A 21,744-nucleotide genomic window follows, 5' to 3' on the forward strand; every position below is an offset into this window, starting at 1 on the left:
TAGAGCAAATTTGCAAAATTCTGAAAAAACAAGGCATTGAAGAATTTTCTAAAAACCAGACCTTCAACTGAGATTGTGGCCTTAATACACCTTGTTGAAAACTCTCTGAAGCTTTTGGGCTCCAGTGGGGGTCTCTAGAGGCTGATGCCAGATGAGCCTCAAAACAGAAAAACGGATTACCCAGTACCAAGCTAAATACAAGATACGCATCTAACATTCAAATTCAACATTTAGGTTCTTTGTTTTCTCTTTACACACTGTCCTCATAACACATCCAATCTTTTTTACCTGCATTTCCATGTTTCTTCACAAAGCCAAAATCGACAGAAAACATTTCCTTTTGTTGTTCTTTTCTTGGCTATCTCAATTTTGCTGTAGAATATCTTAAGGCACAGGGTTTACTCAAAATAGCAAAGGCTTGTGAAGTAAGTGTGAATAACTGATAGTATTTGTGTGTTTCACAAACTCTAGCACTGATCAAGCCAGTTTTGCTGTTGTTTGACCAATGCACAATTGCTGCCTATAGCACTGAGCAAGAGATTAGGCTGTCCAGACACTACGGGTAGCTAACCAGACTTTACAAACTTGACCAAAACTAATTAGATTTAGGAGAGTCCTCTATTCATTCCGAAGATTTTCTCCAAATTAGGACATAAGTTACTCAATCACAGTTCGTTGCCTTTTTTAAAAGGCACTTTCTAGTCTAGCATGGGATTAATGCAGCCAGCATCACTTCAGACTTTTCAAAGATTTTCTCTCATTTTGTAATTAAGATAATGACACTTTCAAACTGCAAATGCACACTCAAGTACACCAAAGCTGCAGACACAGTTGGTCTTAGTAATGCTGTAATGTAAGTAATCTTAAAATGCTGGTAGCGGACGTTGAAATACAAAATAGTTACTGCTCCTTCCAAAGGATAGCAAGCAAAATGGATTTACCCACTTCAAAATTTTACACTCCCCCCTTCAATTTCAATCTTACACTAATTATTTCTTCAAATTTCTGTGCTGCAAATGCATGAATAGTAGTACACTGTTACTTTTGATATTTCATGCACCTTGTAGATAGTACATCTGAGCTCACAATCAAGCACATGTGATTTTCTAATACTGTTGTACACTAAGACGAATTCGAAAGCACTGATTAATAAAACGCCCTGTTTAGGAAGCTCTGGGAACTGAGGGTTGGAGCTGTGTCTGTAGGTGCTCTGTCTTTTCAATTTTACTAGTGGATTTGTCTGCACATTTATTTTTGTTTTTCATAAAGGAGTCAATGCAAGAGCAAAGAAAATTTAATTGTACCACTTGCTACATAAACCTGAATGATACAGTAGCACAGGAAGTTTATAGCACTGGATAGTGTATAAAGGCATCCTTTTCAGAGATCTGCTTTCTGAGGACACTGAATAGGTATTTGCCCAGTTGACTTTCACTTCAAACACACCATGAGAGATGCTGAAGCAAACCAGTTTTATATCCCTGGGAATGAAGGAGAGTTTGAAGCCTCACTACTTTTTAGAATACAAGTCACTCCAATGAAGTAATTTTCTATTTAGAGCTAAACCAGGAAAACCCAAATCCATCTTTCACTTAACCACACCAAAGAAGTACAACCCCAACAACCAATCCTTTGGCACAGGTAGCACAGAGTCAGAACCCACTGAAGGTCCTGGGATATGTCTTACCTGGATATTTTAGTTCCATTCACAATCCCACATGCTTAGTAAACACAGTACAAAATATTTAGTCTTTATGTTGTTTTCTCTTTTAGCAAAACATGGAATAGTTGGCTAAAAACTTTATGCCTTGAGTACATGAATAGCAAAATAAAAGATTTGGATGGAAATAGGGCAAAGTGGAAGGAAAAACTTCAGTTTTCAAGTAAGGATTTTCAACATCTTTGAAACTTGACCACATGCAACTAGTGTCTCAATCAGCTGGGCAGTTCAGGACAGAGGCAGATAAACAGTACAAAACCAACTGTGTCCCTCTAAACATTCCTGCATGGTGATGGTCAAAAAAACTTTAGTTTCTGTGTGATAAAGCTACAAGTGGCTCCCTATGCTAATGAGCTAGGTAGTTTAACATCACCTGATCTGCAAGACACTCGTAGCAGCCCAAAAGAAGCAGAAACCACTTCAACCATTGGTAAGAACAATTCCTTCAGAGCTTACTTTGAGGCACTTCATATGCAGTATGCACCAGACTACCTCATTTGTATCTTCTCACACATGCACCTACCACCATGTGAAGGCTTGACAGAACATTATTACACTGCAGATCCTGTGATAAAAGTTACATCATGAAGATTTTCAAGTTAGAGTCCAAATGTGAGCTTGCCTGCAGTATTGCTTGTCTAAGAGTTACTGTGAGAAGAATGCAAACTGCAGCAGTTTACACTATAATGTGAAATGTTTCACTTTAGTCCAAAGTGCAAAAATAAATACTATTTTTCCTTAAAAGGCGCTATCAGTAGTTAAGTCTCAGAGAACTGTTCCACCTAGACCCACCTATTAAATAACTAAGAAGGTTTTACCTAAGGAAATTCTAAGGATGGTCTGCTGTACCATCTGCTACATTATACAGCCAGGCTCTGATCACCCAATTTAGCTGAAAATACCTCTATTATAGCAGACAACAGCACAGCACCCATTCTGCTCTCTAAGAGCACAGTGCATGAGGATGTGAGGCCACCCACATATTGCTGGTTACATTTTTGGTTTTGCCTAGTTCACCCTGCAGATAGATTTTGGTCAGTTAAAAGCTAATTTGATCTTGTACTATTGATAGGAGTTTTTTGCTCATTCTTGAGCTGTCCATTAGGTGTAGCAGCAGTTTTGTAGTCATTTTCAGGTGCTTTTATCACTAACAGTCTGAAAGGCTCCGTTGTTTTCCGAAGTCTCTGAACAACAACAGCATTTTGCAACTTTGCCTCCTCGAGTGTGAGTGTCTCGTCCTGCAGCTCTCGAAAGGGCAGGGAGGTCGTCAGTGTGAAGGGAACACTTCCCTCAGATCCTTGATACTTTGTTATGAAGTCTCTGACGTGGCTGATTCTGAGAAGAAAGTAAGAAAACTCAGCATTAGAGTTCCAGCACTGCAATCCCCACACAAGTGCAGAACGCAGAGAGCCACCATGGGATAGGAATGAAACCACTTCATGGAATGCCTGACAGCAGAGAACTGCAGCAATATAGATGAGGTGGTATCCTGAAATGCCTGATCCACTTGGGAGGCAAGGACCAAGATCTGCATGCTCTGAGAGTACTCCCAAGGGAACACGGATGAGTGTCTTACTCTGAGCACTCAAATGCAGCACCGTGGCTCAGATGGTAGTTACCCAAACCTACCATTTCCTAACCAGCTGGTGGAGCTCTTACCTGAGGGTTCTGCAGCCAAGAGCTAGAATAAAGATGCCTCCAGTTTGTGGTTCATGTAACGGAACCATAATAAAAATGAAGAAAAAGGGTTTGAAAAAATTATTTGGACAGCTGATACATTAACTAGGTCTAAACACAGTCCCATCCTCTCAAAGCAAGGGCACAGTGAATTCATTAAAGATTCAAGCTGTCTTGTGTGAGCAAGACAGAGGTTTTCCTGTGGAAGAATCAGCTTCTTTCATTGACCAATTTAATTAGAAAATGAAGATGAAAAGATACATCTGTATGAATAAAATTAACACAGTGACAATGTCCATTCTTTGGTCCTGAGGCCAACTGGCAGACTGGCTGCTGGTAAATGCCTAAACTCATCCTTCCTCTCTCCTATGCACAGGGTCTTCCATGAGGTTTACTGTCTCCTGGGAATGGTCCAGGACCTGAGCTAACATCTGAACCATGGCTAGGTATTGACTGAGGAAGTGCTGGCTGGCTTGGGGCAATGCCATCCCAACAGTTTAGCAGCACAGATGCCCAAGTATCCATGCCTTAGCCACACTCACCAGGACAGATACAGCCAGCAAAATAAAAACTAATTCCTGTGCACTCAGGCCTCAATACAGAGACACTGCTTGGTCTTACAAGCCAAGAGCTTGAAAAACCTCAAACAGGACTAAATTTTTGGTTGGACATTTACAGGTGCCTACATATGCATTATATCAAAGTTGATTGGATTCCAAGAGCAAATCAGGCAATTAGCCACCAGCTCCCTACTTCAGGGTGAAAAAGTTCTTTTCCAGGCTCCATACCTGATGCTCCAGGGTCACACTAACCTAGGAAGTGCTCAAGAGGGGACACAACTCGATCCAGGACACAGCTCTGTGCGCTATTCCTACAACTCTGCTCTCCTAGTTGCTACATTCCCATGTCTCAATTCCCCATGCTGCAACACTAAAATGCTTCCCATGCTTCCACTTCAATCTTTCATCAGTAATCAACTCATATCTACAGCAGCAGTTACTGTGGCACCTACACAATCTAGCTGCAAAAAGCTAAAAGTAATCAATTTACCCAGACACTGCAATATACATGCTACATGTTATTAATCTATGTGTTAGTTAACAAATAGCTGACTGTCTTCTGCACTGAAAGGAGTCCTGTGCATGCAGTCATTATGCTTAAGGATATGTACTCTAAAAGGATTTCCCTCTAGCTCTTACCAGCTCATACACAAATCCTCTGTACAGCACAAACATCCTGGTCTTGTGGCAAGGGGCTATGCTATGATGGAATATTTATTGCACACTACTTCAAAAAGAGCATTACACCAGTAAAGCTGTGGTTCTGCTTATCTCAGATGGTTTTTTTCCTCTCAAAAGCACTTAGAAGGTGTTCAAACTGCTATATACTGTGAAGACAAAAAGCTTGTAAATATACTTAGATGTGTGGGACCTGGAATAATTTGAGATATTAAGCCCTTCAGTGAAGTATTTATAATTAAAATAGCAATTTACCCTTCAGCAGTACATCATAACAGTGTTTCAGTTCATATCTCAGGCCACTAACAGTAATAAATTAGTACAAGTCAAAGAAAAAGCTACAGTCATTAACCTTCAACAGCTGAGCTTTCCTTCTGACCAGCCACAGATACACAGAGTTTATCTTGACAGCAGCCTGGGTTGTATTAAATCTGTGATACCTTTAAATTGCTTCACAGAGAAGCAAAGGCAACAAATTCTTTCCACATGACATGACTGTATAGCACTGGAGTAATTTCTCAAATTCAGATTTGAGAAAGGTCTCTGAAGACAGTAGCTCTACAATTTAAAGTGTTAATCCCACTTTCTCAAAGCTCCTGCATACACGCGCTATGCTGACACCTTCTGACATTATGCTCATTTCTAAGCCTCTTTGGGAGCCAGAAATTTTATTAATTAAGAATTAAACACACTGTGTGCATTCTATTCTGTCCATGTTGACATGCAGGGGATGAACCTCCTGGCCCAGTGCACCGACTACAGCCCTCCCCAGAGGTTTCTCCAGCTCCCACCTGTGGCGCTGTCTATGCCCAATGACCAGCAGGCTTTATACTAAGCCATTTGTTCCAGATGTAGCCGTTTTGTGAGAGATCCATCATGTTAAAAGCTATTTCCTCTAGTAATGAGTAATATGTACACCTTAACTTTCACTAACCGACAAAGAACTCCTACAGTGTCCTTAGATTTTCCTTTGTGCTCAGCTATGAGACGACTTTTAACATCAGTTCACTTTCCTCTTATGTTCCTCTCTTGTCAGCTAAAAGATTTCTCAAGATTTCAAAGGTTTTCCAGATACAACTGAAGAACAGTCCAATGCTAAGTGAACTGAGGAAATTAGAGACTTAAGTGTACAGGCATTAAGGCAAATAGTTCAGATGCAAATACACATGACAGTGGTAAAATAAATCTTACCTGTGAGAAACATTGAATTTCTGAATTATCCTTTCCCCATCAGCTAACCAGATCTGGACATTGGTGATAGGCTCCAAGTCATTCAAGGGTACTAAAGGCAGGTGTCTTTTGTCATCAGGTCCTTGATGATCATCTCTTACTTTAGAGATTATCTTTGGAGTAGCACTGAAAAGAAAAGCCACATGAGGTTATGGCTTCTGTGCACACATGTAAGCTTGAATCTCCCTTCAGACCTCTGCTTCGGAAGCTTTCTGCCCTGTGACAGAGTACACTGATGACTTCTTAGTTTAATAAATATAGGAATACTGACATAAAGATCAGTTTTTTTCTTTCTTCCTTATTTTTTTTTCTACATGTATGCCAATATTTTCACTTAAAGACTAAAACACGCTGAAGAATTTCAGTTTGCTTAGGATTTTTATGAGATGGAAAGGAACTTAAATATCAGAGGATTAAATATGAATATACAAGAGACAAAACTGTCTGAAGATTCTTCATGCATTTTTGTACTCTAATCACATAGGTGAAACTTTAAGGGGGTTGACTATTGAATTTGCATACTCAAAGTTAATTTTCAGCATAATGTGATTACAGTAATTCAATTTAACTGAATGTTGTTAGCCTTGATTTAGACTCCAGCATCATCTATCTCAGCTTAGAAGAATTACTCATCTATCAGAGAAATTGACTTAATGTGAAAAATCCAGACTGATGCACACAGCATTCGGATTTTTTTTTCTAAGGCACTTTAAGCAGCTGACCCAACCACAGGGGCAAAGATTCATAAAATGACTTGACAGAATACATGGACCTCAGTCCAGCTGCATGGTCTTAAAAAACAAACAATAAAAAAACTGCTGGCAAAAATTTTTATTCTGAAGAATCAGTGTCTAGACCTTAGTGCTTCTTTCATGACTAAGCTTGTTCAGCATGTACAGTTTAAGTCCTCATTGGCCCTGATCCAATGGGCACATTCTCAGCTCCTGTGAGCATGACCAGATGTTTGCTTGCAGAATAGCAATGATTTAAAGAGTTACCATTTCTCCTCTGAGCTCAGCTGTGGTCACTGACTACATGAGCACCCTACACGGCAGTTTGCAGAAAAGCTCTCTTAGCACAGAAAATTGGTGAGTTACAGTTTCCTGAGAGAGAAGTGGGTAACTGATGGCCACAGAGTAGCAGTCTTAACTATACTGCACACCTGCTTTGCAGACAAACCCCATTTTTATGCTCTTGTACCTGTCTTAGTTTATTCATAAGGCAGTAAAGTCACAGCTCATTAATTATTAGCTAATGACTTAATACATTCAGGCTAATAAAGCTGGAGTCTTAAGCGCAAGTTTAGTCAGGTATTTCAAAATCTTTTATTGCCCAGTTAAGTGCTGTCCGAACTTCTAGGATATCAGCCAGTAGAGGCACTTTTTATATGTTCCACAGAAACTCAGCAAAAAGAATGAGAATCAAGAAATCTCATTTATTATGAGAGATAATGAGATTCATTCATAAGAGAGATAAGAGATGCTCACTGTGACTGGAGACAGAATTGTTTTGCATTACACAGAAATTAGCTGGGGCACAAGGACTTGGCACATCTGTAAAATATTCTATTACAAGTACAGGTGATGTACTACCATCCACCTGCCTCACTATCTCACAGACAGCTTCTGTTCATGCCTGACCTCAATATGAAGTAAGACTTAATTGCCCTCCAGATCAGGAAGAAAAGCCTGAGTTAACAGCAAGATAATGTTAAACAGTCTTGCAAGCAGATAAAAAAAATTTAAATTTCAAGTCATACTTCAGTCCAGCAATGCCCAGCTCTTGCTCCCTCCTTGCTCAGTTGCTGGTTCAGACACTGCAGAACTTGTGTGAGCGAGCTGCCTCCAGGACAGCAGAGGCTGCAGGGGTGCTCAGCCGTGGTGTCTGGCTCAGGCTGGGCTGGGCTACATCAGTCACAGCTGTAGCTCAGACAACCGTCTTGCATGGACACAGATTTTGGTGTCATTCCCAAACCAACTTCCCTCACAGCCACATCTCCATATGCGGCAGGCACTGGAGGTGATTCTTTCAGTAGCAAGTGTGTGTGAGACTGGAGCCAATGCATTAAATGAAGATTTAAGAGAAAGTTAGAATATCTGTATTCACCAAGATTTCAAGCATTTCTATACGTAAAAACTTTTCTCTTGCAGAACTGACAGATAAAGCCATCTAGTGGTAGGAGATTTGACTAAAGCCAAAACCCAAGAATCTAAGCCTTATTAGCCTGAGATCGAAGCATTATAACTCCTTTTAAGGCTTATTCCTTTTATAAGATTATCAACAGAAGATGTAAACTGGAGATTGAAGAGACATAAGAGCATCCTGTCAATTTTCTGACAAGAAAAAGCCCAGGAGTTAGGTATCATGCCTTACCCTGACTGATGGCTAAGCAGCTTGACACACAATGCTTTACCCTAATGAGGTTACAGAGCAAGCTCGCTTTGCTACAAGGGATTTCAGTCAATAGTTTAATTAACGTGTTTCTGAGGCAGTCTCAAAGATGCATAGATTAGCTCAACAGAAGAGTGGGGTTGCAAATCTAGTCATAATCCCAAACTATGAAATGCATCTGAACCGTGATAGATAAAACAGAATATACCATTAGTTACAGAGGTTCACAAGGTACATTGGAAAATTTTGATAAGTCTTACTTATTTCTCCTGTAAAACAAAAAGGAAGAGGATCAAGCTTGTCTGAGCTATATCAACATATATGTTATTTCTAGATCCTCCAACAAAAGTTTTGAGAACCAGTCAATAGACCAATTCATAATGGTTCATCCATCATAAAATCCCTCCACTTGGAAAGACTGACCAAGTATACACTATTAATTTTATAAGTTTATTTGATAAGCAGAGGTTTAGCTAGGCCATCAACTGACGTGAACTCTTCAGTCATTTGTCTCTCTCATTTCTGACTAATCACACAAGTGCTACTATGGAAAAGGAGTTCTATAGCTTAAAACTTGTTCCAGGTCTCAGCCAGCTCTGCTACTGCCCCACAAAGCTTTTCTGCTGCAAGTGTGGTGTATACATGCAATGGAGATTTATTAACAGCAGGAAGTGAGCACTACTTCATGGACTAGGACCGCTTACAGCTCACGTTTCCAAGATCAGCAAAAATATTTACTTCTCTTTAAGGAAAAGGCTTTGATAGCATAGCACAGAATAGACTAGCAAGAGTAGGAAAAAAATAAAAAATGCTGAGCAAGTTGTAGGATGTCTCTGTACAAGACCTGTCAACCAAAATTCACAGATTAGCATGTTCCTGAAACCTCACCTGCCTACTGGGAAGCAAGATCATTACTTGCTGTAGGCATGGCAGAGCACAACAAGCGACTGAACAACCTACCCAGCACACTGAAGATCTTTTGGTTTTGCTATAAACAGGTCTACTTGTAGATAAAATAAGGTTAAGTTCTTGACCCCCATTTGCTCAGGATTTCTGTGCCACCAAAAGCAAGTCTTGCAGCATCTCATCCATGTCTCAAGGGAAGCTTTTCCCTGTTGATTGTATCTACTCGAGCACGGAGCAACTGAATGGACTGTGCTACAGAAACAGATGAAACTCATTAAACAGATATTTGCTTCTCTAAATCAGCCTGGAACCACTCATCCTTTACCTTTATCAGTCTTTTGCTCTGCACATTACCTTCTTCCCCTGCCTTAGCTGTTCCTGCCCAGGTCAGGCTTTCCCCCAGCACAAGCTCTGGGGCTTAGCAGCCAAACCCTTTCCAGTTAATTGAAACAAGCAGTTCACCTAAGGCTGCATCACATCTTAGCAACCCCGGTCTGCAAGCCTGCAGGAACCCCAGGCAGTCAGCAGTGCCACCTGTGATGCATCCTGTAGGCTCCTGGTCACTGAACGTGTCCTGTTCCTTCAGCTGACGCCTGCTTTTATTCAAGTCTTGCATGACAGGGATACGTAGCAGATAATGTGGCAGGAGTAAGCAAAAGTCACAGGGATCAAATAAATGAACTCCTGGCTTGTTGCTCTACAACAGCCTTCCAAAATACACTTACTGTTTGGTTGTAAATCAAGTCCAGTATTAGCACTGGCATGAGTGGCTGACACTCTCCAACTACGAAAGAGACATGGATCAGTGTAAAATGTAAAATGCCTTACTGCAACAAATACATGCTTAATTACTGAACAATTTTAAGAAAAGGAAAAATAACCTCTTACTTCTTCAGTTCCTTTTATGGGATTGTCATACTCCCCTCTCTTCTCAAACTATTGCACACAGAGTTTTAAAAGAGATTCTTTTCTCTAAAATCACAGAATAGAAGAGCGACAGCATTTCAGCTGGAAACAGTTCTGCTATTGAGACCTTGAACAACAAAAGCCAAGAGCATCCTGGCTGTATCAACACAGCCAGTGGATTGTGGGAGCCAATTATCCCCCAAGCTTCATGGAGAGACACCAAGATGCCTGCACGATGAAGCACTCACTCTGCCAGCAATTGTTGGAGGAGAGCAGCTTGTTCAGCCTGTGGAAGAGATGGTGGTGGTTGTGGGGCACCTAAAAGCAGCCTGCCAGGGTCTGCAGGAGGGGGTGATGCTCTTTATGGTGGACAGAAATTCCAAAGAGAGGCACTCAGATTGGATATAAGGAAAAAATTCTTTCCCATGAGGACAGTCCAGCACTGAAGCAGGCTGCACAGTCTCTGCTCTTGTGGGATTTCAAGACCCAATTAGATAAAAGCCTGAGTAACCTCATCTGTCCCCACAGATGACCCTGCTTTGCGCAGGAGCTTAGATTAGAAAACTCCAGAGATCACTTCCAACCTGAATTATGATCCTTCACCAGAGGTATAGTTCCCTTCAGTTACTCAATCATATATCACATCAGTCTACTCACCTTCCTAATCTGTAACCATGTCCAGAAAAGGGATGAAATATTGGCCTTTTCGACGACAAATACACCTTATCTTTTTTATCTTCCACTTTCACTTCTATCTCCTCCTTATCAAAAACTTTTCGTAGCTCAAAAGGCAGTTCCCTTAAGAAAAAAAAACCCAGTCAAAAAAAAAAAGTACTATACTGTTTTCAGTATACAAAATAGACTAATGATTAATAACTGTTCAACATTTGGCCTTTCAAGGACGATGCTTTTAAAAAAAACTTCACAGGTATTTACTAAGAATTAGGTTAAGTGCATACATATTACTTCGAGCTCCTGAACTGCAAATTAACTACAAAGCATATAACAAAAAAAAACCCCCTATTATGCAAGTTGTTGAGTGATGTTCAAATTTACTCAGCAGTTACCACTCTAAACATGTGAGGTGTAGGAAGTTCAGTGTTGCCATACACTGCTGCAAAAGGTTCAATTATTTTATCCCCACAGTAAAACAAAAAGAAAAAGGCTTTTAAACAGGAAGAACTGAGTTTAGGCACAATGTATTTATTGATAAATAAACACAGATCTCAGCTTCTAAAAATTATATTATCGCTAATAGCTCCACTCTTCAGCGCAGTAACGTCACCTTGGTAATGCTTTAATTGTATTAAGCAGAACACAACAATGCCTTTCTTTGTCTCTGAGCTCTGATGCAGGCAGCACAATTTCAGGTGGTGTGGCTCAGCTGGCACAGGGGCTTCTCTACCATCAATGATTATGCAGAAACCATCTCATAATTAGCATCTTCACAGGCAAAGAGTGGAATAAAAGTGGCAAAGTTTTGATGAATTGTAGGTTACGGGGGTTCTGGGGTCCAGTCGGGACGGCCGGACGTAGACAGTGACGGATGGAGACGAGAGATCTCTATAGGCAGGTCTTGGGACACAGCCGGTTTATTGTAAAGGGCGTGGGTATTGGGGCACTGCTCAGAGCTGGTAGACTCAGCTCTGAGCAGGCCCAAGAGAGCAAGAGAGTGAACGGGTGAGAGAGAGAGTGTAAGAGCAAGAGTGGAAGAGAGAGCAGGAGAATAGAATGTAAGAGAGAATGAGAATGAGAATGAGAATGAGAAGAGAGTGAGAATGAGGATGAGTAGAAGAGAGAGAGTGAGAATGAGAATGAGAATGTCTGAAGTCCTGGTTACAATACAATAAATCATCTTCTGCACTGAATATTCTAATTGTCACTAACCAATCTAATACAAGATACAAATCCTATAGCATTTACATACAGCCTATAAGAGTTCTTATATTACCATAGAGTGTTACATCTTAACTTCTAAAAACTACTCTTTGGACCCCTTCTGCTGAGCTAGTAGGGTCTGCTCTGACCCTTGGACCTGTTTGCAAGCAGAGGGTATTGTTCCATCAAGAGGGGATTACTTCAGTCGGCCATACCATTGTTTTCTAGTTGTTCAGTAACTAAGACCTGGTATTTCAAAAGTGGCTTTCATTTCGATGTTGCCTGTAGTTTTCATATTCCCAAAATCTTTTGTCAGGCAATCATATTTCCAAGGCTTTCCTGTTTCATCTTCCCCAACAATGAATGCACACAAAGGGCTTTAAAGAGCGCAGTTAATTGCTGTTACAACAAACACAGGTGAAACCATACAGGAGAAATAGTGTAAAAGTAGTGGTTTTGATGGCCTAGCAAAATATGAAAAAGAAAAATATAATGACTTCGTAATCTCACATGCTTGATAGGGAGGTACTAAATTGCATTATCCATAAAATTATATTCTCCTCTCCATTCGTGTGGGGTGAGGAAACAGACTACAAATTAAAGGCTCAAAATCACACTGCTTTGTATGGTCAAACTTTTTTAAAGCAACAATTGCAAACACTAGCAAAAATCAGGACAGCATGTTAACTTTTAACACAGGCAAAAATGTAAGATGGCTATTAACACAGGGATGAATGTAAGATTGTTATATGTACACAATAGCAAGTTTGTACTTGGAAAAATGTCAGAAATTTAAGACTGATCAGAGTTTCTTGATGCTACACAGAACATCTGTACCCATTTAAGGCTTTTCATCAACAAAAAGAAAACAAAGACCATAAAACCAGAAATGCTCAACCCCTTGTGCATTGAGTTCATTAGTCAAAATACCATTTGATTTGTAGCTCTTATTGGGCACTGATTTATTCTTTATTTCATTGTGTACCTGCTGTGCCCCCTGCCAACACTGGCTTTTATCTATTCATCAGCAACTGTACAACTACTGCCACTGAGAGCTGTGTTAAACCTGTTGATGTTCCAACAGCCATTAGCACTGCAGGAAGGAGACCGGCAGGGCCTGTACTCCTACAGGGACACTGCAGTGCAGCAAAGCCACGTAAAAAATTTAGAGCATAAGCTAAGCGCTACCCAAAGCACATTAACTCTGGCTGGTTAAGAACACAAAACTCGCTTACCCCTTTTTAATGGACTCCAAGAATTGCTGGTTTGCAACATCAGTGTAGCTCCGAAGTTCGCTGTCATTTACCGTAAACCCATTTTTCCAAAGTTTAATGATTACATCAACCTACAGAGTAAGAACGATTCTCATTATAACACTGATGTAAAAGAAGCTTGGTATACCCACATACCCTGTGATTATAAATCATCCACTTCATAGACTAAAAATACTGAGAGCAGGCTCACTGTAATCTGCCTTGGCCCCGTGCCAACAGGCAGGGCAACTGCAAGGGGTAAGTGACATTTCTAAGTATCTTCTGTCAATCCAAATTAGAAACAAACCTTCCCCCAATCATTTTGGCTTCCTAGGTCAAGAACACTCCTTCAATTCAACAGAGAAAAAAAATAAAGAGCTGGACTATCACAGCCAGCTGCAACTCTTCAAGAGCTAATTTGAGAGCACACATGCCTGGTGTTGGAACACCAACTGCCAGAATAGTCCAGCTGGGGATTTATTAGGGTAAAGCCTTGTTCCGATCATTCAGGAGGATCTTCTCAAAGTAAAGGCATTGAGATGATGCATGCAGAAGCCTTTCACTCAGGAAATGAAGCAAGTATCAGAAAATTTACTTTCAGACAGTCATATGCTTCTGTTACCCTGGAATTCCAGGGTGTATTCAAAGCTTTGGTGGTTAGGGGAATGAAAAAATAATTTCTCAGTAATTCCTTAACTTTGCCAGAAATCATCCACTACTCCAACTTGTAGCTTTTGCACTGTTTACTGAAATCTCTCCAATTGTAAGATGGATATTTGGGATTGTATTTTCATACTAATGCATCATGCCATTTAAGTTATTGCATTTAGTTATTCAGGTGCCTGAAATAACATTGTCTTGACAGATACTCAGCCACAGATGAGGTATAGACAAATGCAGAATTCAGCTGGAAATTAGTTTGAACTAGGCTGACAAGTTTGGAGGTTTTTTGTGAGTTTTTTTTGTTTGGTTTTTTTTTCCAGTTTGACTTGCTAGGTGATTGCTACATAAATAAATAGCATGTGCAAACTCCTATTTAAAATAAATAAAATTCCTTCTCTTTCAGTTGGGTAATCTGTCAAAAGAAGAAGACAGCACTCAGCAAGATTAGATTCCATCAAAAATTCCTGTGTCTCATGGCACCAATGCATATGGAAAGAGTTCTAATTATGGGAAGGCTCCTCTACAGTGAGCCAGTATGCAAATTTAACATGGACTAACTATTCCACACCAACTTCCTATTTAAGCATTGACACAACTAATGCCCTGGAGCACTATTTCAGGACTGCAATTTAAGGTATTGTTCCTGACATTTCATTTCTTCCAGGGTCAGTTAAGGATCCATGAACATAATTTCTAGCAATGCCCACTCCAAATTTCTTCTGTCATCTTTTCTCCCTCCCCTTACCAGTCTTTGATGAGTAACAGAAAAACATGAAAAGGACAGAATCATTGAGATACAAACCCACTCTGAACATCCCACTACAACCATAATTATATGAATAAGAGCAAATGAAAAATATTTGGGCTATGCCTCTGCATAAAAAGGCTGCAGCTCCTTAAATAACTTTCTTATGTAATAGTATTTGTCTTTCCTTGAACTCCTGCACACCTCACTCTCCTTACTAATAAAGCAGAAGTGCACTAGCCAATGCCAGCCTTGGTTCTAGAATGACTCTAAACCCACTGTAAAGCACTCAGCAGCAAAGGCCTGGCTTACTGGGAGATGGGAGGTTGTTCCTACAGTTCTCTGAATTCTGTGTGCACTTTTTTGGTGATGTACTGGAGAAGACTGCTGGACTTCTGGCATCTATTTTCCAGAATAGTCCTGGAGGGCTGTTGTATCAAACATGAGTATTTTTCTTCACTGCCTACCTGGTTCTTGACTGTGGTTGGGGGCACACACATAGCACCAACCTTCTGAGCTTCTTCAAATAGGTTATCTACAAAGTAGTCACAGTTTTGCTCTGTACCGTTCAAAATCTGATCATCGGTTCCCGATTTACACACCCTGCAGAAAAAATAAGCAAAAATGACTCCTCAGAGGACACCTTAGAAGACAAATAGGTACCTCAGAAGCTCAGTACCAAGAAATATGGAAGCCACACTCCCCTGTACCCAGCTGCTACAAAACATCAGGTCAACTTTGCATTGTGCCTTTTCTATAGACCTCCTACCAATCTCTAACTGCTATTATTTCCACTTCAAAAGCACAAACTAAAGAACATAATCAGAAAAGATGAACAAATCTATGCAAAGCTTCTAAACTTGGTACCAGAGCAAGGAATGCAAGTTAGATGATTCATATTTCTAACCATCATACACCTAGTTGCATACCAACGAAGGGCTTTCCTTAAAGCATTCCTGTGGTACAAGCTTCGGTCCCTTTGCCGTAAGTTTTAAAAAATACAAGAAAATTGTTCTAGGATTTACACCTCCACCCCCACTTGAACCTCCCCATTCCCAGCACCATCCCAGAACCACCATGACTGCTTTGGAAAGTGCATTAGGGCAACTCAAGCGACTCAACACTGCTGGAGCACACTGAAGAAATACACTAGAAGCCTTCAACACTGTGGAGACTGCCAGGGTATTAAAAAAGATGCATCAACCACATCTTTTTATAGAACACTGTATATGTGACAGCTGTTTCTGTTAGATTTTCACCAGTCAAAGTGCAGAAATATGCAACCTGAATAAATGATTATCTCAGTACAGGTACCTTGCACAGTAAGAACATTCTTTTGTCTTTTCATAAACATTGCAGGAGTTACTCCTACTGGAGATTCAGAAAAGTCTATTTTAAGCAATTCAGAAAATAAAAATCCCAGCTCTTGAAAAAATATCCAATTTTATATAAAACTCTACATTGAATTCAAGAGCAGCAATGCTTACTGGAATGATAATTAGATACATTTGCATAAAATGGAATTGTTTGCAGTGCATCTATGCAACACTAAGAATCCCTGGAGATTAACATCTTAAACAAAAGAAAACCTCAACAACTTTAAAGAAAAAATTTCAAAAGTGTGCTGTCCCCATTTTACTTTTCTAATGGAACAAATGAAACTTGAAGCATTAATGTAGCTATTCATTATGCTTTACCTCAGAAACAGAACTGGAAAAGCAAACACTTCCACATCAGATGCAGAGCTGCACAGTGAGTTAGCAATTTGAAGGGCTGCCTTGCTATTTTAAATAAAAATATTTACACAGCTTCATGCATCTAGGAAACATTTTAGGTATGTGAAAAATCTTCCAGCAAAACAATAGAATTTTTTAAATTTTCAGTATATGTGGAGCAGATGAATGCAGTAAAAATACTGTATTTTAGAATTTAACATAAAGTTTGAAAAGTAATGACAGGACACACAAACAGCAGCAGGAAAAGAAGAGGAAAAATGGGGATGGGAGAACTGGCACCTACCATTCTTTCTTTACAGTTTTGATATTGTCCATGTCTTTCATTCTGGTGCTTCCCCTAATTACAAAAAGAAAATGGTGTAAAACCAAACAAAATACCCATCACACTTTGCCTCCTTTTGTAGCTGAAGCACTCTCTATATCTTTTTCTGTGTTGATAATACATTTAACCAGAAACCTCAACCTCCCCTCCCACCAAGTCTCCAGATGGTTCTTTGTTTTCCTGCAGTTTCTAATTTAATGACACATGAACCACGCATCTGTTCCAGACGTTCAGAAGCAAGGTTACTTTTTCATAAACGTACAAAATACATTCCACAATAATCACAGTGTGTTGTGAACATACACGCTCATACTTCTGCAAAGGGAGAAAAAATATCACATTCCTTTCCTGAGTGGCACGGTTTAAACTTCCCTGGTTTTACATAGCATTATGAGATAATTGCAGAAAAACTGCAGTGCCACTGCAGGCATTTGAGTGACCTTCACCTTAACTGTGCATTACTTAAAGGGGCAAGATTTGTCAGGTTCCCCTTCCTATCTTACCTCAAGACATTGTTGCAGCAACTCAGAAACTGTGAGTTACCATTCCTGGCCTACTGTTAGCTGACAAGAAAAATCCTGGATTTGTAAGTATTAAATATGCTATAGGATGAGTCTGCTGAGTCAAAAGAAGTGAAAAATCCCACACTGATCTCATTACAGTCACTTCTGAATGCTTGGGAAAAAGTCACAGAAAGTCACAAAAAGCCAGAAATTTCCAAAACATCCTCAAAAAACCAAAATCACTCCAAAATTGGAAAAGCCCACAGGAAAATGGAAATTTTAAGTTGCAACTGTGTTCAGAGAGTTATCCCTGACAACCACGGGTTACACAGATGATGTTCTGCTCCTGGCAGGTTCAGGACTAAGTCATGACATTGTGCCTGTCTTTCAGAGCATCAAACTAAAGCAGTGATAGCCATCACACTCCTGAACAAAGCAGTATGCAGAGCACCACTAATACATATTTTAAGTGATCTTGAGATCTAACTTAACAAGATGTGAAATTTATGGGAAAACAACATTCACTGCAGCACTAACCCAAAAAAAACCCCACCACATGCAGTACTAATTCATGCTCCTTGGGACTTTAATATTGGTATTCTTTCAACCTGGAAGTTAAAATCCTTGTGAGAGACGTTCTAAGGAAAAATATATAAGCCTCAAAAAAAGCCCTGTAAGGGTCAGCCTTAAATTTAACTGGTGCTGTTATGCATTAAGTCAAAACATTATGTTTTGCACATCTTTGACATGTCACACAAGATGAGGTTCCCCCCCCCAAAATGGTCTGCCAGAGCCCTACATCTATCAGGCAAGCCCATGCTAGTACCTGATGATGCTATATGTATATCTGTCCATTGCTCTTGGAACTTTGGACTGCACTTGGGAAAAAAGAACTCTCAGTATCAAGTAAGCAGAGTGAAATTGGAATGCTTACAAAGTGTAATTTTTTCAAACTTCTCTCAAATTCAGTTTTAACACACTCTGGCACAAAGGGTTTTTTTGTGTTTAGCCCAAAGTAATTCTTTGTGGTTTGTGTTAATGTGCTTATCTTCTAATCTTTTACTCCAGTAGGCTGCTCCCCAAAGCAACAAGAGCCACCTCCTGCCATCTGCTTTTGTTGATCCTCTGTGACTTGTCATCAGAGCTGTTAAAAAGAAACAGACACAATAAAGCAGCTCTTCAAATTAGCTCTTTGGCTACATTAGGCTGGCCTCAAATGGGCATGAATAGTATTCAGAACTGGTCAGCTGTGAAAGCTGCTGTTCCTTCTAAAGTACAACAGCAATTACACTTAGAAGAAATGTTTGTGTTAATCTCTCAAGGTGAAGAATCATCCTATACAGCATATTGATGTTTATTATGGCCAAAAGCCATTAGGACATAGTGATCAGAGTGCACTGCAAGCGCTTTAGCTCAGCATGTCAACCTAGCCAGCACAAACCACCTCCTCTCACCAACTTCTGACAGACATCCCTAATTGGCACTTAAAATGTTAAGAATTTTGGTACGTAATTTTTGCGTCAGTGGCAAAAGGTACCTCAGAACTGAACTACCACCTCCAGAAACTAAATTTAAAACATGGGAAGAAGCTGCAAATGCCAGCAGCCCACCACAGCTACATCTATTAACTAGTGTTAGGATACTCCTGGCTATTCCCACACAGTCCCAGGGGCTTTCCAGCCCCAGGAAGATGGGCCACTGACCCAGCAGTGGCCTTTCACAGCCAGAGCTTCCAAACAGGCAGCCCTCAATAGGCATATTCGTTTTGGCAAATAATTTATGGTCAATACTGTTGAGCCCACATTGCCAGTTATTTTAATACAAGAAAAACAAAACAGAAACTACCTGTGAGGCTTTCCTTGGTGTGAAGGGCAGCAATACCCAGAGAAGCACATGCAGCCCCCTGCCCTGACAGCCTGCTAACCCCTTACTAACTTTGGCAGAACAAACTCCTCCAGTTGAGAGCTGCTTGCAGCACAGCACAGTCTGCCCCTGCACAGAAATTACAGCTGAAAATTGCACTGTAGCCACAAAGGGACAGGAGGCTACAGAGAAATGGCAAATGCAAATTAATAGCGAGATGAGCATCAAACCTAATGGCCTGAATGTGACTGATGTGCTCAGGTACAAAGCACAGCATTCGCACTTCCTCTCCAGCTGGCTCAAGGAGCTGTGCACTCGGAGAGAAACCTGTCCCCAACCTTGATGTCCAGGTGTTAGGAAGATAAATTACTTGTCCGTAGAATTGCCTTGTTAAGGCTTAGGACTTGACATGCTTCAACGATCTTAGACCTAGGGGGAGGTTAACAAAGCTCGGGATGAAGGATGTACCAGTGATAGTGGACACAAAGAACGCAGCATTCACAGGCCACAAGGACATTGGGTAGAACTTCCACGATAAGGAAGAAACTAATAAAGCCAGCTCAGCAACTGTGTTGAAATCACTTCCAAGTGGGTAAAAGGTAATTCCGGCAGGGCAAAATTGTGACCAGCAACTCACACACCACCCTCAAGAAAACCCCCTATCTAACAAAAGAGAAAGGCTGAGCACGCAAACTACTTAGCATGAGAAGCAAGGGAGTAATTTAACCGATAAAAGAGAGAACACTCATTAACAAGAGAACTATGTAAACTTGTAGCCAATGAACATTAGTGCCTTTGCTTGCTAAAATGTATAAACAGGGCAAAGTTTTGATAGTCGTCGCGCTGGCTTTGTGGATTTACCATCCAGCCCTTCTTTCCGCTCAGAGCTGCAAAAAAATCAAGTACCTTGGCTCTGTGCGTGGATCATGCACAGCAGGTCGAAGAATCTATTTTGGGACAACTCCGCGGCTGCAACACCGGAACTTACCCGCACCCCGAGAGCCAGGCCGGGCACACGCTCCGCGCCTCCCGACGGTACCAAACCCGCCCGCCGAGCGCGGCCCCCGCCCCGGCGGCCAGCCAGGAGGTATTTTTAGGCGATGAGGCAATACCGCGGTACCGACGCGGAGGCGGAACGCCCAGACCGCCCCGGGAGGGGCCAGGCCAGGCCAGGCCAGGCCAGGCTCCCCGAGGGCCGCTCCTGCTCCGGGACGCGGCCGATTCCGAGCGGGGCTGAGCCACCGGGCGGTGGCAGCGGGGAGGCTCAGCCCGCCCGCCTCAGGGACAGCCGCGGGCCAAGTCCGAGCGCCGGCAGGAGCCGAGGAAGCGCCAGCTCTGCAGAACGCGCTCCCCTTGCCCGGCGTGTCCCCGCAGCGAACTCACCCGCCCGTCGCGGAGCGCCCAGCCCGGCACCGGCCGCCCGCCGCGGAACTCCTCGGTGTCCCGCCTTGAGCGGCGCAGGCGCGGCGGCGCCGGGCGGCGCGGGCAGAGCTCCGCCCCGGTACCGCGGGGGGAGCGAGGGGTGTCCGTAGGGATTCGCACCCGCTGTGCGAGGGGGGGGAAACGCGGCTTCCCCGGGGGCTGCGCTGCCCTACTCTGCCCTGCCCTATCCTCCGGGGAGAGGCGAGGGCTGGGGGTGTTTGTGGCCCGACGCGGCTCGCCTGAACAAGCCGGACCGCCGCACCGCTGCGGCGGTGCCCGGGCAAGACCTGGTGCGGCACAGCAGAGATAAACATCCCTGCCCGACCTGGGAGAGGCTGCGAAGGCAGCTCTGTCCCGACTGCGGAACAAAGGACGCGGTCTGTGTGTCTGTCTGTCAAACCGCGGCATCCACAACAGTGGGGAATGGTCCCGGTGTCTGGGCACCCACCCGGCCCTGGAGTGGCCCCGCGTCCCCGGCGGGATCAGCCGCACTCTGAGCCCTTTGGAGAGTGGGAATGGCTCCTTGTGCGGCGAGCGCTAATTACGGGCGAGTGTTGACATTTGTGAAAAGGAGCTCAGCCGAGGCCTCGCATCGAGGACAAAAGAGCGGCTCGGAGCCTGGGAAGCAGAGCTCCTGAGGGTGAATTAGACGGGAAAATGGGATGGGATCCGCGGGGGAAGGAAAAAAGGATTGAGCCGAGTTCCCTGCGCTGTGTTGGACCTTGGAGAAGCCGCTCTGCGGGACGAGGAGGTCCCGTGGTGCCAGGAGCTATCCAAGTATCCGAGGCCAACAGCGCGAAGAAGCTGCCAGCCCCTGGTAACACACACGGAGCAGAGTGAACACATCCCTTGCACCTGCGGGCTGTTTAATAAGGGTTGGGGTTTTTTTCCCCCCAATAATTAGCGATGCACTGTAAAACACTTGGAACTAACCTAAACTGAACAGCCACAACTAGCTAATTCACACTAATTAATGGGAAATCCACTGCGAATTTACAACTGCGATCAAAGGTAATTCTAAAAGCAGAGGTAATACTTCACTGAGTGTCATCTTCACGTGGGACACGTTTCTGCAATCCCTTAATTGCAACAATTAAAATCACATTGTTCAGAAATATTAAAATAAGATGCTTAGTCTCAAAGTTCCGTGATGGGTGAGTAACAGAAGTAAAATCTGACATTTGACAGCTATAATTTCTTTCTCTTTATAATGTACGTCACAATGCACTGAACCTTTTGAAGGCAGTTTGGATTAATCGTTAAGTTTTAACTAGATGAGATCTAATTAGAG

At 42.1% G+C, this 21,744-nt stretch overlaps 1 protein-coding gene across 4 annotated transcripts; it reads right to left on the minus strand.

Moving 5' to 3' along the window:
• Positions 1–1,278: 1,278 nt before the first annotated feature.
• On the minus strand, positions 1,279–20,501 carry UBXN2A (UBX domain protein 2A). Of its 4 annotated transcripts, none has more exons than XM_048297655.1 (7): positions 20,415–20,501; positions 16,627–16,680; positions 15,075–15,210; positions 13,182–13,291; positions 10,726–10,866; positions 5,827–5,991; positions 1,279–3,055 (listed from the first exon to the last, which is right to left on the minus strand). In XM_048297655.1, the coding sequence occupies exons 2-7, from the start codon at positions 16,665–16,667 to the stop codon at positions 2,767–2,769; spliced, it is 882 nt and encodes a 293-aa protein (XP_048153612.1). In that variant the 5' UTR covers positions 16,668–16,680; positions 20,415–20,501; the 3' UTR covers positions 1,279–2,766. The 4 variants fall into 4 exon arrangements, with proteins under 4 accessions (XP_048153612.1, XP_048153611.1, XP_048153609.1 ...); XM_048297654.1 differs by lacking the exon at positions 20,415–20,501 and adding an exon at positions 20,020–20,287; XM_048297652.1 differs by lacking the exon at positions 20,415–20,501 and adding an exon at positions 19,938–20,025.
• Positions 20,502–21,744: the final 1,243 nt, after the last annotated feature.

Source organism: Corvus hawaiiensis, chromosome 3, assembly GCF_020740725.1.
Source record: "Corvus hawaiiensis isolate bCorHaw1 chromosome 3, bCorHaw1.pri.cur, whole genome shotgun sequence".
Lineage (NCBI taxonomy): Eukaryota > Metazoa > Chordata > Aves > Passeriformes > Corvidae > Corvus > Corvus hawaiiensis.